The 16942-nt window shown below is 43.6% G+C and overlaps 1 protein-coding gene across 2 annotated transcripts in view; it reads right to left on the minus strand.

Moving 5' to 3' along the window:
* Nucleotides 1-3441, minus strand: part of PAH (phenylalanine hydroxylase) — a 43017-nt gene extending 39576 nt beyond the window's left edge. Inside the window, exon 1 of one of the 2 annotated variants that reach the window (XM_038756165.1) lies at nt 3289-3441. In XM_038756165.1, coding sequence (XP_038612093.1) covers nt 3289-3375 — 87 coding nt within the window. In that variant the 5' untranslated portion in view covers nt 3376-3441. The remainder of the gene's footprint in view (nt 1-3288) is intronic. The other variant, XM_038756166.1, reaches the window with a different exon arrangement.
* Nucleotides 3442-16942: the final 13501 nt, after the last annotated feature.

Genomic DNA, 16942 nt, shown 5'->3' on the forward strand with positions numbered 1-16942 from the left:
GATCTCTCAGTGATGGGCAGATCTCTCTTCTGTCTCTGCTGGGAATGCCTTTCTCTAATTCTCTACATCTTTTCAGCCATGTTGTCCTAACAGTTACCTCAACACACATGCATTTAACTGTTAATTTATTATTCATTTACTCCCTCACTGGTGTCTCGTGTTAAATTATGGTATATTATTGATTTGTGTCTACTCTTTCCCATAATTACACTGACATCCCCTTGGGGACGGGGATCTGGTCTTCTATGCCTCGTACAGTTCTCTATATGCAGATGGTGCTCAGTAAATACTAAAGTTAGTGACACTGGGTTTGATACTTCTGCTCATTCTCATGCATTCTCCGTCCCAGATTTGCCTCAGACACGGAGACATCTTAGCAAAAAACTGGAAGATGTCTATGACAGATAGCACAGCCAGGCTTCCACCTGAATCTTAGAGGCCTATGTTTTCCCCCTGCCTGCTTTGGCAGGAGTGGGACAAGCGGAAACCAGGGCTGTAGCAAGCTCAAGTCAACTTTTACGTCATAGGGGAGAGTTATGAATGTTGGACCAGAGTCAGCTCTGCCTGAACCTTGGTGGAGCCTGGAAGCTACATCTTCAGCAGTGATGTTCTGCAGTTCTTCTTGTTGCTGTCATCCTTGTTTTGTTCCTTTTTTGGACTTGCTTCATTATCATATTCTCTCCTTGTGTAGCCTTTGTCAGGTCTTCATTCTCCCATGCTCACTACCCTGTGTTATGGTGAGTCCCTTAGGGACCAGAGATCATGTTTTGTTGTCCGTCTCCCCCTTCTAGACTGTGAGCCCGCTGTTGGGTAGGGACCATCTCTGTATGTTGCCAACTTGTATTTCCCATAGGTTAGTACAGTGCTCTGCACACAGTAAGCGCTCAATAAATACGATTGAATGAATGAATGAAATATTCTCCTTGCACCTTTCCTCAATCTCACCTACAGTGCTTTGCACAAAGTAAACACTTTAAAGATGGTGCACCTTTTGATCAGAAACAAGCGGGTGAAAGCACAAAAAGCTACAGGTCCTGCAAATCAGCAAACATGATAGCCCACAACAGCTTTTACGTGTGCACTGTGTGATTGGAACTGTTAGTCTCACACTGACCTTTTCAGCCACTCTTGACCCCTGGGTAAGATTTACCAACAGCTGAGTTATTTTCAGATATGAAGGACAAAAATATATGCCTACACACACACCTCATAAAAACCACATGACCATATGCTCTATGACATAGAGGGTCTTAATCAACCAATGGGGCTATATCAATTGATCTATGGTATTTATTGAGCACTTACTGTGGGAAGAGCACTGTACTTGCTTTTGGGATAATACAATACAACAGAGTCAGTAGACACGTTCCCTGCCCACAACAAGTCCATATGAGGAAAACAGACTGTTTATATAGGCAAATATGAAATCCTTGCCACAATTATCTGAGTAATTTAGCACAAAAAGCCTTGATAGTGGAAGAAACATATTTCATTTTTGATCAGAGGTACGAGATACCCAATTTCAGGTTTATATTGACTAAATTCAAATTTAACCTTCCACTTCACTTTGTTGATGTAAGCACAGATTGAGCACTCAGGAATAAAAAAAATGGACGCATGTCTTCATTTCTGATTTCTGGGTGCTATCTCAAGGACAAAACTTTACTTTCAAAAAATAAATCTACTATTTCTGGGGATGACAAATGCCCACACCTTTTAATTGACCACACTGCAATGATGGATCTCTTCCAAACCCTTACACTGAAGAACACTAAGCCCTTTGTCAGTTTACGCATCCTCTGATATTTGCTGACTCCCTCATAGATCTGAACACAGGAGCAAATTTTGTTCAAGGAGGGTGAAGGGTATGATCCTCTTTGTTGCTAGCAAGAAGATCAATCACTTCAATGAATAACAATCACATTTACTGAATACAGGTTCGCCATTTTATAGGGATGTTTTTTCACCTCTGAGGTGGTGTACTTCAAAGCAGTTAATGATATTTCAAATCAAAGTTAACCAGAAGGTCAACAACTGATTTCATTACATAACCTAATGCTGAAACAGACATATATACACCTCACTTGCCATTTAATTAAACTCAGCCTTCTTCCCAAGAAGATTTTATAGCTCAATAATGGCCTTAGTGAAAATGTTCTAGCTGCATCCCTGGACTCAGGGGTTGCATTAGAAGGCTAACTGGAAACCACAATTCTGAAACAATGGTAGGCCTGCAAGTGTAAACCACATCCATGTGGTAAAGGATAACTTTTACAAGCACACAGGTGGAATAGAGGTCTCTTCAACACACCTATAAATATGGATAGGCTCTTATGTGTCAGTTGTGCCACCTTCTAAGGCATATAAGTGCTTAGCCTGCTCTAACTTGAGAATGTCCCTTAGCAAATGATGGGGCTCACTCCTAGTGGAGGACATCCATTGACTGACACCACTCTATCTCCCCAATGGGACTCCTGTTCAAGCTTTACCGTGATCACGTGACTTTTCATCCCATTTTGAAACCAAGAAAGCCCAGAGGTTTCATTCATTCGGTTTACTCAATGGCATTTATTGAGCGCTTGCTGAGTGCAGTGCACTGTTTGGCTTTCTGCAACTCTAGGTCTTACTTTCTATAACCTCGGCTAGTGCAGTGTCATTGAAATGAAGTGAAAAACATCAGAGAACTGTCAGTAGGAAATTCCTCAGGTTACCAGGCCAAAGATCAATCCCATCCAAACAAGTGTGCAGGCTGGGTTGCAGTTGGTAGCAGGGAGGTGAGGTGGAAGGGGGCAAGCTGATTGAGTGCTTTAAAGCTGATGGTGAAGAGTTTCTGTTTGATGTGGAGTTGGAGGGGCAGCCACTGGAGGTTCTTGAGGAGTGGGGAACCACGGACTGAACGTTTTTGTAGAAAGATAATCCGGGCAGCAGAGTGAAGTGTAGACTAGAGTGGGGAGAGGCAGGAGGCAGAGAAGTCAGCAAGGAGGCTGATACAGTAATCAAGGCGGGGAAGGAAAAGTGCTTGGATTAACATTAGGAAAATTCATTCGTTCACTCGTATTTATTGAGTGTTTACTGTGTGCACAGCACTGTACTAAGCGCTTGGAAAGTACCATTCGGCAAGAGATGGGGACAACCCTTACCCAACGACAGGCTCACACTCTAGAAGGGGGAGACAGGCAACAAAACAACTAGACAGGCGTCAATACGCTGGGGAAAACGGGATTCCATAGCATAATCAGTGTACTTAACCGAACAACCCAAGGCATTTGATTTACAACTCAAATTTACCTTCCTCTCTAGGCTCCTTCCCCATTCCCTCCTGGCCCCGCTCACCTGCAGGGCATCTCCTTTGGTCCTGGGCCCGTTGTTGTCCATCGAAGGAAAAGGGCTGGGCTGGGCTGAGCGGCGGGATGATGATGCTGATGCTGATGCTGATGCTGCTGCTGCTGCTGCTGCTGCTGCTGCGGGCGGTTTGCGGGAGCAGGCCCGGATTGCGGTATTTCAGGTTGGGACCAAACACCTCCCCCGGCCCGGCCCCAGCCTCACGTGACAGCGGCCGCCTGCCCCGCCCCTCCCCTCGCCCCCCGCAGCCTCATTCATTCATTCATTCATTCATTCATTCATTCATTACTATTGATTGAGCGCTTCCTCTGTGCAGAGCACTGGACCAAGCGCTTGAAAAATACAAGTCGGCAACAGATAGAGACGGTCCCTACCCAACAACGGGCTCACCGTCTGGAAGGGGGAGACAGACCACAGAACAAGTAGACGAGAAGCATAGTGACTCAGTGGAAAGAGCACGGGCTTCGGAGTCAGAGGTCTTGGGTTCAAATCCAGCTCCACCAATTGTCAGTTGTGTGACTTTGGGCAAGTCACTTAACTTCTCTGGGCCTCAGTTACCTCATCTGTAAAATGAGGATTAAGACTGTGAGCCCCCTGTGGGGCAACCTGATCACCTTGTAACCTCCCCAGCGCTTTGAACAGTGCTTTGCACATAGTAAGCGCTCAATACATGCCATTATTATATTATTATTATTAAGTAGACAGGTAGACAGCCTCACGCCCTTCCCCCTCATCCAGTTCATCCATTCACTCAATCGTATTTCATCCATTCGTATTTGTTGATCACTTACTACTACTAATAATAATGATGGTATTTGTTAAGCGCTTACTATGTGCAAAGCACTGTTCTAAGCGCTGGGGAGGATACAAGGTGATCAGATTGTCCCACGTGGGGCACAAGTCTTAATCCCCATTTTACGGATGAGGTAACTGGCACAGAGAAGCTAAGTGACTTGCCTAAGGTCACACAGCTGACAATTGGGGGAGCTGGGATTTGAACCTATAACCTCTGACTCCAAAGCCCGTGCTTTTTCCATTGAGCCACGCCGCTTCTCAATAATGATGGCATTTGTTAAGCGCTTACTATGTGCCAAGCACAGCTGTAAGCGCTGGGGGGATACAAGGTGACTGTGTGCAGAGCACCTGGACTAAGCTCTTGGAAAGTACAATCCGGCAACAGATCGAGACAATCCCTAGCCAACAACGGGCTCACAGTCTAGGAGGGGGAGACAGACCACAAAACAAAACACGTAGACAGGAGTCAATATCATCAGAATAGATAAAAGGAATTACAGATAATAATAATAAATAATAATAATGATGATGGTATTTGTTAAGCGCTTACTATGTGCAAAGCACTGTTCTAAGTGCTGGGGGGATACAAGGGGATCGGGTTGTCCCACATGGGGCTCAGAGTCTTCATCCCCATTTTACAGTTGAGGGAACTGAGGCACAGAGAAGTTAAGTGACTTGCCCAAAGTCACACAGCTGACAAGTGGAGGAGCCAGGATTAGAACCCATGACCTCTGGCTCCCAAGGCCGTGTTCTTTCCACTGAGCCACGCTGCTTCTCTGATATAGACACATCATTAATAAAATAGTGTAATGAATAGGTACACATATAAACTAGTGCTGTGGGGAGGGGAAGGGGGTAGAGCAGAGGGAGGGAGTCGGGGTGATGGGGAGGAAAGGAGGAGCAGAGGAAAATGGGGGCTCAGTCTGGGAAGGCCTCCTGGAGGAGATGAGCTCCAGTAGGGCTTTGAAGGGGGGAAGAAAGCTAGTTTGGAGAAAATGAGAAGGGAGGGCATTCCAGGCCAGAGTATGCGCTTCCAACGTGGTTTAGTGGAAAAATAGTGAGGGCCTAACAAATAATCATTTTTTTTTTATAAAAAAGGACACTTGTCCCTCTACTTTCATTGTGCCTTAACTCAACTCTCCCCAACTTCAAAGACTTCCTAAATCCCATCTTCCCCATGGAGCCTTCCTTAATTAGTTTCCCATAACCCAGAATATTTTTAATGGTATTTTTTAAATGTTTACTATGTGCCAGGTACTGTTTCTAAGTGCTGGGATAGATACAAGAGAATCAAGTTGGACACAGTCCTTGTCCCACATGGGGCTCACAGTCTTAATTCTCATTTTACAGATGAGGTAACTGAGGCACAGAGAAGTGAAATGAATTACCCAAGGTTCCACAGCAGACAAATGGTGGATCCAAGATGAGAACCCAGGTCCTCTGATTCCCAAACCCATGCTCTTTCCACTAGATTGTAGTAGTCAAACAGCCACTCTTAACACTCACATATTATACCCATCATCAATTAATTATTCAGCTTCTGTATTCCATTTTGACACACATGCTACTTCTTGTAGCCATGTCACCTGGTCTCCTCCTACCTCACCTAGCTGTTCTTCCATTACAATCCAGCCCACACACTTCGCTCCTCTAATGCCACCAACCTGTAGCTCATCTATCTCACCACCGACCTCTCCCTCACGTCCTGCCTCTGGCCTGGAACACGTTCTCCCTCTTCATATCCGACAGACACTTACTCTCCCCACCTTAAAAGCCTTATTGAAAGAACATCTCCTCCAAGAAGGCTTCCCTGACTAAGCCCTCATTTCCTCTTCTTCCACTCCCTTCTGCGTCACCCTGATTTGCTCCCTTTATTAACCAACCCTCCTCAGCCCCAATGTACATATCTGTAATTTATTTATTTATTCATATTAATGGCTGTTTCCCCCTCTAGACTGTCATCCCATTGTGGGCAGAAAATGTGCATACCAACTCTGTTATTTTGTATTCTCCCAAGTGTTTAGTACGGTTCTCTGCACACAGTAGGTGCTCAATAAATATGGTTGGTTGACTGATGATTCCTCCTGATCCCTCAATTTCAGCCTGCCTCCTCTGTCATACTATCAGTCTTTTGAAGGCAGTTACTGTGTTTTTATTTCTGATACACTCTCCCGATTACTTACTATAGTCCTCTGCTCAGAGCAGTTGCTCAACAAATACCACTGATTATTTGATTGAGTCTCAAGGTGGTGAGGATGTCAACTCTGTGGACGGATTGTTCCGAAGGGGAGGGGTAGGTTCCACAAACTGGATTGAATGAATATTTGGGAGAATCCATCAGCCTTCCGAGTGTTGTCTCTCCAGAAACAGTAACAGGATGCTTAGATGAATTGTGCAATGGTTGTCCATTTGGACATCCTCTATGTGGTTATGAATGTTGCATCTAGCATCCCTAACTTTTTCTTTGAGTAGCCTATCATGGATCTATTGTTCTTATATCTATTTAACCTGTTAGCATCCCCAAATTTTCACTCCAACACCCCTAAAGTTGTTGATATAGAGGGCAAAGTCAGACACTTTCCATTGGTTTTATAAAATGGGAGCACCATCATCAAATCTGGCCTGAGTGCAAATATGTCTATTCTGAATTCCATCCTGCAGCTGGAGAGTCAGTAAGGTTGCAGAGCCAAATATCCACCTCCCGGGATATTTAAAGAATAGCTATAGATCTCTAAATTAAATAAAGGAGATAAAATAGACAAACACCTAATCATTGTAAATAGATTCAGTGAGTTGCTGTAATTTCAAGAATGGTTTGAAGCAGTGGACTGTACTGATAGGTTGAGGGATAGTTGGTATTCGGGAAAAGTTCTTGGAGGAGGTGGTCTCTGATCTAAGATTTTTAAAAGGGGAGGGAAGTTCCAAGTAGTTTGGGCAGGGCTATTTGTTCTATTTCATTCTCTTGGGTTTCAAGCAACTAAGATGGTGAAACAGGCTCACAAAGAAGTGTGGGTTTGCAAAGTTACGACTCTCTCAACAATAAAAGGCTTCCACAGAATCGACCCATAGCAGAATGGAAAAATTAAACAGTTTGTAAAGCTGCCTCTAAAACAATCAAATGCCAGGGAATTTACTCAACATGATGACTGCACTTGAGAAAGTTTGGTCGCCTGCTGCTAGTATCATTGAAATGAGATGAGTTAGTTTTGGTTCCTAGTGTGTGTTACATTTAGACAATGTGAGTCCAAGAATTAGAATCCAGATCTGTATCCACAAGGCTTCATTTGTCTTCTTAGCTGACTGACTCCTGGCTATAAAATGGGTAGGGGAGGGAAGATGTTGCAAGCTGTCTGTTTGTGTACTGGGCAATCCAAGGTCAACCTGGGTCAGATTGCTCCTGATTTTACTTTGAAGTTGCAAATTACCCAACCAGTGTATATTGGAATAAATGTTTAACATGGTGAGCATACAATCATCGTCATAATCATAGAACGATAATAAGGAGCATTTAATGTTAACTGGCTTTTGCAAACAGGGTATATTGCCTCCCCTCTCCTGGACTATGCCCAACATTTCTACATCACAACTTACGTGATCAGTGGATGTAGAAATTTTCCAAGTATGTTTTCCTTGCCTCTGGATTTTCCAAAATTGCAGAGGAATCTGGGGGAAGTACTGCATGGATCCAGAGGAATGGACTATGTTGCCAATTTGTACTTCCCAAGCACTTAGTACAGTGCTCTGCACAAGGTACGTGCTCAATAAATACGATTGAATGAATGAATGAATCAATGCCTAGGTGATTTCTCAGGACTCCTTTAAAATACTGTTATTCTATGAAATGGCAGAGCTTTATTAACTCTCTTAATAGCAGATACATTTAAGACTGATGATAAACAAAGTTTTCCTAAAAATAAAGAGTTTTGTTATTCCCAGTATTGGAGACAGATCTTACTTTTTCTTTCCATCCACCCATTAAGCCATACCACACCCTGTTTCTTCTCGGAGTTTGCTGTCCTGGAAAATCTCTCCCAACTCTCAGATCATTTAGGTCCAAGAAATAGGAAAGTAGGTAGGTATATAACTGTTTCAAGAGGGTCATAGGAAATCCTGTGTTGTTTCTACTTTTTCATAAAACCCAAGCTCAGTTTCAATCTCAAGATTTTTGTAGAGAAACCAGTACAAAGGCTAGATCTCGGGAGGCACAATGAATGACCCTGGAGACTATAAATCAGAAAGTCCCAGCCATACTTTTTCCACTTTTTGTGTCATTCCCCTTTGGGTCTCATCTCTCTTCATGGCAACCCTAAGACGTGCAGGTGTGTTTCTTTGTGGCAGATCTTACCAACTCAATAGACAGTCTACATGGAGTTACATGGAGTGAGGTCTTCTTGCGGTGCAATTCTCAATTCTACTCTAGTGTCAGTTATAACACAAACCTATGTACCTACACACCATATTTCAGATCCAATCGGACCCAATAACAGCATTAGGGTATTTTTAACTTCATAGATCTGTGTAGGTTTAGCGCCACCATCTGGTTTAAATGGGAATTACTGGTTTAAATCCGAATTGGTCTATTAAGGATAGACGCAACAGTCAATCCAAATGGGATGAAGGGGTAGCAATAAACATCCCCGATGAGCTGGTTTTGGAATTCAGTGCTTGGTCCCCCATCTTGGGAAGTTATTTTCCATTCACTTTTCACACCTTCCCTGTCTCCAGCTTGCACCTTCTTTTTTTAAAGCTATTACACTTTTCTAGTTTTTTACACTCCCATATTTCTTCACTGGTTTCTTCCTATAGTCTCCCCTTGTTGAACAAACTTAATCTACCTTATTAGTCAAGGCCTCATTTAGTTTCATTATTTAACATTTTACTACCACCATGATCTTTCTGTTTCTTTGTCTGAAATATACTCCTACCTAAATAATTCTCTGCACCACTGACAAATTCACCTGAATCCTCCAGAATGACATGACCTCCTTAATCATTTTTAGATAGAGATTCTATTAAATCCATCTTGGCCCTTCAGACATGTAAGGCCCCTGCCCAACTCCCCTTGGCTATTGTAATAATAAAAATAACAATAGTGATCATGAGTATTGTAACTGCATGGCTCAGTGGAAAGAGCATGGCTTTGGAGTCAGAGGTCATGGGTTCAAATCCCGGCTCTGCCACTTGTCAGCTGTGTGACTTTGGGCAAGTCACTTAACTTCTCTGGGCCTCAGTTGACTCATCTGTAAAATGGGGATGAGACTGTGAGCACCTCGTGGAACAACCTGATCACCTTATAACCTCCCAGTACTTAGAACAGTGCTTTGCACATAGTAAGCACTTAATAAATGCTATTATTATTATTATTATTATTATTATTATTTGTTAACTGCCTATTATGAGACAAGAACTGTGCTATGGACTCGGGTTGATACGAGGCAATCAAGTCAGACACAATTCCATATGGGACTAGTGGTCTAAGGGTGGGCAGAACACAGATGAAGAAAATGAGGCACAGGGAAGTTACATGACTGTAATTTTTCAATGTTTACCTGGGTAAAGGATTGAACCTCTTTGAGAGATAGACCTTTTCCCCTGAAAATCCCCAGAGAAAGAGCTCCCACAAACCCCGCTGATCATTCATTCCAGGGTTTTGTGTCTTTCTATTTTGCTTCCTGTCGGTTTTATTGGAAAGTTGTAAGGTGGATTGGTCTTGAAATAGTTAAATTGGGGGGTTGTTCTGTCATTCAGTTCTCTCACACTTCCCTCCCCTGTTCCCTCCTGTTTTCTTGAAAGAATTGTTTCTAGGATACATGTGAACTCAGGGGAAAAGAATTGAGGACGATCAAACCAAAATATCTACTTCTCCCTACCTTGTAGGGATATTGTGAGGAGCTCCTGGTAGCAAGGATCACGTCTACCAGCACTTGGGAATTGTATTGTACTTTCCAAATGTTTAGTGCCGTGCTCTGCACGCCATTAAGTACTCAATAAATACCACTGATTGATTGACTGATAAATGTGGGAAAGTGCTTTTTAAAAATAAAACTCTTCCTTTTTGAGGGTAAGCCCTTGAGGCGACCCTTCTCTGGAGTGCACCTGGAGAGTTTCCAGTACTGTACCAGTCTCAGCTGCAGGAAGGAGAGTCAAGCAGTTGCATCATAGAAAAGCAGCATGGTGTGGCTAGAGCACAGGCCTGGGAGTCAGGAGGTCATGGGTTCTAATCCCAGCTCCACCACTTGTCTGCTGTGTGACCTTGGACAAGTCACTTCACTTCCCTGTGCCTATGATACCTCATCTGTAAAATGGGAATTGAGACTGTAAGCCCTCCATGGGGCAGGGACTATTTCCAACCCAATTTGTTTGTAACCACCCCAGCACTTAGTACAGTGCCTGGCACATAGTAAGTGTTTAACAAATACTATAATTATTATATCCATTCGATTCCTGGCTGGGGTGGTGGTTAGCGAGTGGAAAGCAATTAGTCAAAACTCACTTGTGTTGGGCAGCAGAGGAATGGAAGAGAGTCGAGGGTGGAAACTCAAGTTTACTGCACGGAAGGAGGCAATGGTAGACCACTTACATATTCTTACCAAGAAAACTCTATGGATACACTACCAGAACGATTGCAGATGGAGGTGGGGTGTTCTGGGAGAGATGTGTCCGTGGAGTCGCTATGGGCTGGAGTCGACAGCATAAGATAAGACGAGTTCTTGAGATGAGGGGAAAACAGGAAGAATTCTTATCAAAAGTTTTCCTCCCATTACAGTGTCCCCGCTCTCTCATTTCAGCAGCACTTTAAGGGGGATGAGATTAGGCCAGACATCACTCGTGATGCTTTTTGGGAGACCTTGAGAGCAAACTCTTCCCTCTAAGTACATTTGAAACTAACCCAGTTCTAATAAAGTTGCTAAAGTCACAGCGATCCCAGCAAAAATCAAATTTAACATTCTCTCTGAAAAAGGAAGTCCCAAAGGGAAGCCAGCACTAGCCTAGTGCATTTTAGAAAAAGGAACTATGATGAAATGCAAACTTTATTGAAGAATGCCAAAAGGAATAAATAAAAATCCTTCCAGAAGCATGGAGGTTATTAAAAGCATTATATTAGATGTTGAAGTAACCCATGTGCTCACAAACAAAACCAAAAATTAATCAGGCAATCAAAGAAAAGCCCTCATCGGTGAACTGTCAGAGAGAAAAAATGAGAGGCCTTATCCAGATGTCGGGGGAAGGGGGAGACGGAGGGAGGAAGGGGGAGGCAAACACAACACTGTCTTCACTGGATGTAAAAAGCTCAAGGAATTCTGGTAATGATACCTGTCAAAAAGTGTGAATTCTCTTAGACCGTGAGCCCCACGAGGGTGTTCATTTCCACCTGTGTATTTTCTAGCATCACTTAGTACAGTGCTCTGCATACAGTAAGGATTTAATAAATACTATTACCTTTACTACATGATTGAGGACAGAAAAGTCTATAAGGAAAGGCTGGTCAAGGGCAAACAGGAAACTAGGTGAGGCGAACAAAAATATAAAGAACATCTCGCAAAAGGGAGAGAGAATGTGTGTATGTGTGTGTGCACAGGTGTTTATCTCCTCGAGCTGGTCCTCGCATTACTGTAGAAGGCCCCTAGGTGGCGTTCCACACACATAAAATCTTACCATCATTTTAATCAGTTTAATTTGCCCAAGATCTCAAAAAGAAAGCAAGTGCACTATAAGGGGGTGAGAGGATTGCCAGGTTAATGCAATTAATCAAAGCAAACTTGGCGTTTCCAACAGGGAATTCCAGTTGTCCTGCACCTGGATCAGCACCTGCCGTTTCCTTCACTCTCAGTAAATAGTCACTACAAAGCCAGATTGGCGCATTAGCAGCCTCTTAAAGGAATTTGGTCATAACTGCATTCGGCTATTCTGTCCTTACCGTTCACCCTTAGATGTTTGAATCAGCGGAGGTCCTTCTTTTGTATCTTTACGTATGTATTTTTGTGTATGGCCTGAGAAACTGTAAACTCCTTGTGGGCAGAGAGCGGTTCTACCAACTCTGTTATATTAGAGTCTCCTAAACGCTTAGTTCAGTGCTTTATCCACGGCAAACGCTTCATATAGACGACTGATTGACTATTAAATCAGACCACAAGTTCTGACTTCCTTCGCGAAAGCTGAGCGTGGGCTGTCTTTCTCTTGCAGGGCTTCGGATTACTGCCTTTTCTCTACCTATCGATACCATCTTGTTGGTGACCACTCGTCAGTTAAAGCTGTGCGTGCAAATCGATGAAAATGAGAACTGGATGGGAGACCTGATTCCACGAAACGAATACAACTCGGTATTTCGAATCCTGACATCCATCCCCATGCACTACGAGTTAAAAAAGAATAAAAATAAGAATTTCTTGTTGGGAATACCTCGCCGGGAAGAGGTGGACTGTCCCTTCTAGACTGGGAGCCCGGCGTGGGCAGGGGTTGCCTCTCTTTAGTGCTGAATTGTACATTCCAAGCTCTTTGTGCAGTGCTCTGCACACAGTAGGCGCTCAATAAATACGATTGGATAAATGACTGCAGTTCCTTTTACCGTTTCCAGCTGTCTGTTACCTGGTCCGTACCGAGGCACGCTGCCCTTCTGTGTGGCGGGAAGAAGGAGAAGGATGGAGGGGAGCGGGGAGAGCATTTCGGCCGAGATGAAAGAGTTAAGAGAGAGCTCCTGATTTGCATGCGCTCACCTCCCAAGGTACAGAGGTTAAGTGTCATGCGTGCACAGTTTCCTCCAACCTGTTGGATAAGCATATATCTCCCTATTCTTCCCTGACGTCCGGGGGCTGGGGGCCAACAGTGGGGGAAACGGGGAATAATTTATGGGAGGCAAATGTTTCCGGGAGGAGCCGCAAGGAGTCGGGCCGCGTCGGACTTTAGGGAGACGATGATGGACACAGGACACGTGGCCGCACAATGAGGACACACGACTGACCTCAGCCACTTCGGCAGACTGCCCCTGTCCGCTCCGGAGCAGCTGAAACGTTCCAGGAGACTCCGCCAGCTTCGCCACTCAGGCCGACGCCAGCCAGAGGCAACATTTCAGGGACTCTGACCAGTCGCCCAAGGGCCACCCCCGACCCCACCAGGGCTGCCAAGGGAAATGGGTCAGACGCCTCCGGTTGGAGGAAGACAAGCAAGCGAGGGCTGATCGCCTGCACGCTCACCCGAAGCCTTCCACTTTTTCAAAGAGGCTCCGCGCGGTGCCTTCCACTTGGGCACCGAGAACCCACTCGGGACCGGAGGGGGGGGTGGAAAAAAAGGGGAAGGGGGACGAGGGCTATGACGCCACAATATCCTCTGAAAGGATGTCAGCCCTGAAAGCGACTGGGAGAGGGAGGCTACGAACGGTTTCTAGGCGTGCGATTGCCACCATCGAAGTTTAAAAACGGGAAAAAGCGATCGGGCATACAAGTAGGAAAAGAAGTTGTATTCTGGTTTCCCCCTCATCCTACATGCAAACTGGTTAGAACGTGGCTCGTTAGCACTAATACGCTTAAAACCTCTAATTATTTATTATGCCCTTAATGAAGTGTTTCGGGACACAGACGCAGTTCTGACACCTTAAGTCCTGGAATACCCTAAGGTCCAAAAATGCTCTTGCCAACAGATACATCATTAACAGTCCATCTACGTAAGCTATCATTGGGAAAGGCGGGTGGGGGGTGGGGGGGAGGTATTTTTCGGTTGAATCATTTTGAATCAAGGAGACAGAAAGTTGGGTGGAGAAAGAGATACGGCGGGTGGAGGTGGGTGGGTTCTTTCTAGTGGCTTGCCCTCAACTTTTCAAAATTATTTTTCTTGCAATTATGACCGAGATTTAACGTTCCAAAGATCAAGGCTCTAGGAGTAATCCGAAACTGAAAAGGGTTTGCTAAAATGGAAGCAACACACTTATGTGCAACTCCGAAGGAAAGTAACTAGAAAAAGAAATAAATACATGAGTTGATGGAAATTTGGTAGGCACATACTTGCTGTAGGTAACAAAGCCCCTTAGCATGGCAACTAGTAAAGTTTGAGACCCTCAGCATAAACGTTCTGCTTTATTCAAAAAACACTTTCAAAATAAGTTAACCTGTTTTTTTTTTCTAATTGTCCCCTTCCCCCCACCCCCTTCGAGCCTGTTTTATGTGTCTCCGGGTTGTGCCAACTATTTTATCTTTATTCCTTCTCTTTCTCTATTTTCATTCATTCTTTTTTTTTGTGTGTGTGGCTTCTCAGTCTGATCCGTAGCTCGTTACCACCCACTGCACGCTCTCTCCTGTAGCGGAGGTGTTTCTATACAAACTTCAGCGTCCAGTTGTCATATTAATTATTACACTGAGTAATGACTGAAATAGTCAAAATAAGGGGAGACTCAAGAGAGCTTTTTCTTACTGCTCAAAGATTCAGCAAAGAAGCCCTGCAACAAAGCACTAATTGGTCCCCAGAAATCCTCTGACAAGGCATGGAAGATAGGTTTCATAAAGCCCAGCAATTGTGAAGGGGGAAAAGATCTTTGAATAGACCCCACGCTTCTTTTCTAAACTCTCTTGCTGAGCAAAAAATGGACTGCTTCTTGAATACTGGCCTGATCTTGAATGCTATACCCAGCAGAGAAAAAAATGCACCATTTATTGTAAGTTTTTTTTCCAGCTATTCATGTGTTCTATGTGGAGAATCAGCTGGTTTTGTTTACCATGAAAGACCTTTACTTTATTTTCACTCTTAGGGAGAAGGAAAAAAAACAAAAAAAAAACATGTGCCTGGACCCAGACGAGCTCGCCTACTGTAACAAAATAGAGTGTAACAAATCCTACAAAAGTTTAGAATGTATTGATTCTTTCAAGATCTATATAGATTAACGACTTTCGTTATGCTTATCCAGGGAAGGTATTCAATCATAATGTAAATGAGTCTTTTTTTTTTTAAAAAAAAAAAAAGCTTAGCGAAGTAAGGACAACTTCAAAAGAACGCGTGAGGGTGGCTGCAAATTACCACTCCCCCCGCTCCCTCCCCGAAAAAGCCACAATAAAATAATGATAGTTCAAGGTTTTTTGTCTCGCTTTAAAAAAATTGAAAAGGAAGAGATTTATCATTATGTTAGAATTAAGATCTCTCCAATGCAGGTGCACTGTTGCCTAATCACAAAAACAACACTGCTCAAAGCAAATGGGATGTGTTTAATGGCATTTATTGTGTTCTAACTTAACATGTATGTCACATGTCTATGCATTTACTACCTTCTGTATCAGCCAATACTTAACAGAGTATTTACCTTTGAGAGTTAGCGTTCATAAGCTGGGTTTCACCTTTCCCAAAGAGAAAGATTAGACTTGTCTTTCTTCCTCATAAAAGTTGATACGGTAACTGTCCGAAGACTGAAGACTTAAGGATGCGCCCTGTTTCCCGTTTAAACGCTTAGTACAGTGCCCTGCACATAGTAAGCTCTCAGTAAATAGGACTGATTGATTGTTTCCAATTTCTACTCACATGGTCTCTCCATCTGTTAATGGCACATTTTCAACTCAGTTCTATATCAAAGTACGATTTAATCTGGAAGCCCAGAAAAATGTATGCAGGGTTTTGGAACTTTTTACCCTGCTGGTGAAATAGAACCCGAAGTCTCAGATGTCCTAGTGCTCGGAGTTGTAAAATGCTTTTAATGTTCCTTCAGTACACTAAGTAAAAAGCGGATAGAGCTTTTCTTCTTTTAAAGTGAAGGACAATTCTTAACGCAGTATTGTCCTTCCTTCCTCCCTTCCTTCCTTCCTTCCTTCCTTCCTTCCTTCCTTCCTTCCTTCCTTCCTTCCTTCCTCCCTCCCTCCCTCCCTCCCTTCCTTCCTCCCTTCCTTCCTTTTTATTGAATGCTTACTGAGTGCAAAGCACTGTACAAAGCTCTTGGGAGAGTACAATATAACAACAGACACATTCCTGCCCAACAGACACATTCCTGCCCACAGCGAGCTCTTGCCCAATCTCAATTCTCCCCTCTTTGGAAGAACGTGTAAATTTTGGTGCATAGGTTTGTGAAGGAGGCGGGGTGGGGTGGGGGAGAACAGATAGACTCCTGAAATGGACTGTAGTACATATTTCTATGTTTTTCGAAGAGCTTAGCCTCCTGAAACCTCGCAAAGTTGATTCAACTCTTTTCCAAGTAGGGGGTTAATCAAAGGGACGCTGAATATTGATACATCACGTAGGCCTATGCCATTTTCTTCTGGACTCTTCTCAATTTCCCTCATAAATGAAATTTCTTAATGCCTTAATAGTCTCTGGAAGTGCGGACTTCAGTCTAATGCCATGAGAAGGAAACAATCAGCTTTTTACCTTTATTTTCCTTCCTCCCTATACAATATGTAAAGGTAATACCAGGCATACTGTTCCATCTTCTAGCCCCCTCTTCCAAGTTCTGCACCTCTATAACCGTGAGTTTCGAGTGGCCTAAAGAATGTTCCATTCTTAAACTTTTGCTTCCATTTTATTTAACTGAAACATTAAAAGGAGCAAGTTAAACCTCTGTAGGACAGCGTTTTAAATAGCTTTAAACCACTGCCTCACTACTTTTAGGTTCCTACAAACGAGGACTTAGAAATGAAAATCCACTCCATTGAAATTGCTTTTCTGTTCCTTCTATGTGTTTACTTTCTGATTGTATATTTGGCTGTCTTTCTCTCGTGGATCCCATACCGGGGCCCACCATTCACGATTACCTATTTCCACTAGGCCCTCTCTAGGTTGGATGCAAACTCTTTAGGACTTTGATCAGAACTAATTAGAGCCGAAGACATTTGAGCAGGGG

Source organism: Tachyglossus aculeatus, chromosome 14 (assembly GCF_015852505.1).
Source record: "Tachyglossus aculeatus isolate mTacAcu1 chromosome 14, mTacAcu1.pri, whole genome shotgun sequence".
Lineage (NCBI taxonomy): Eukaryota > Metazoa > Chordata > Mammalia > Monotremata > Tachyglossidae > Tachyglossus > Tachyglossus aculeatus.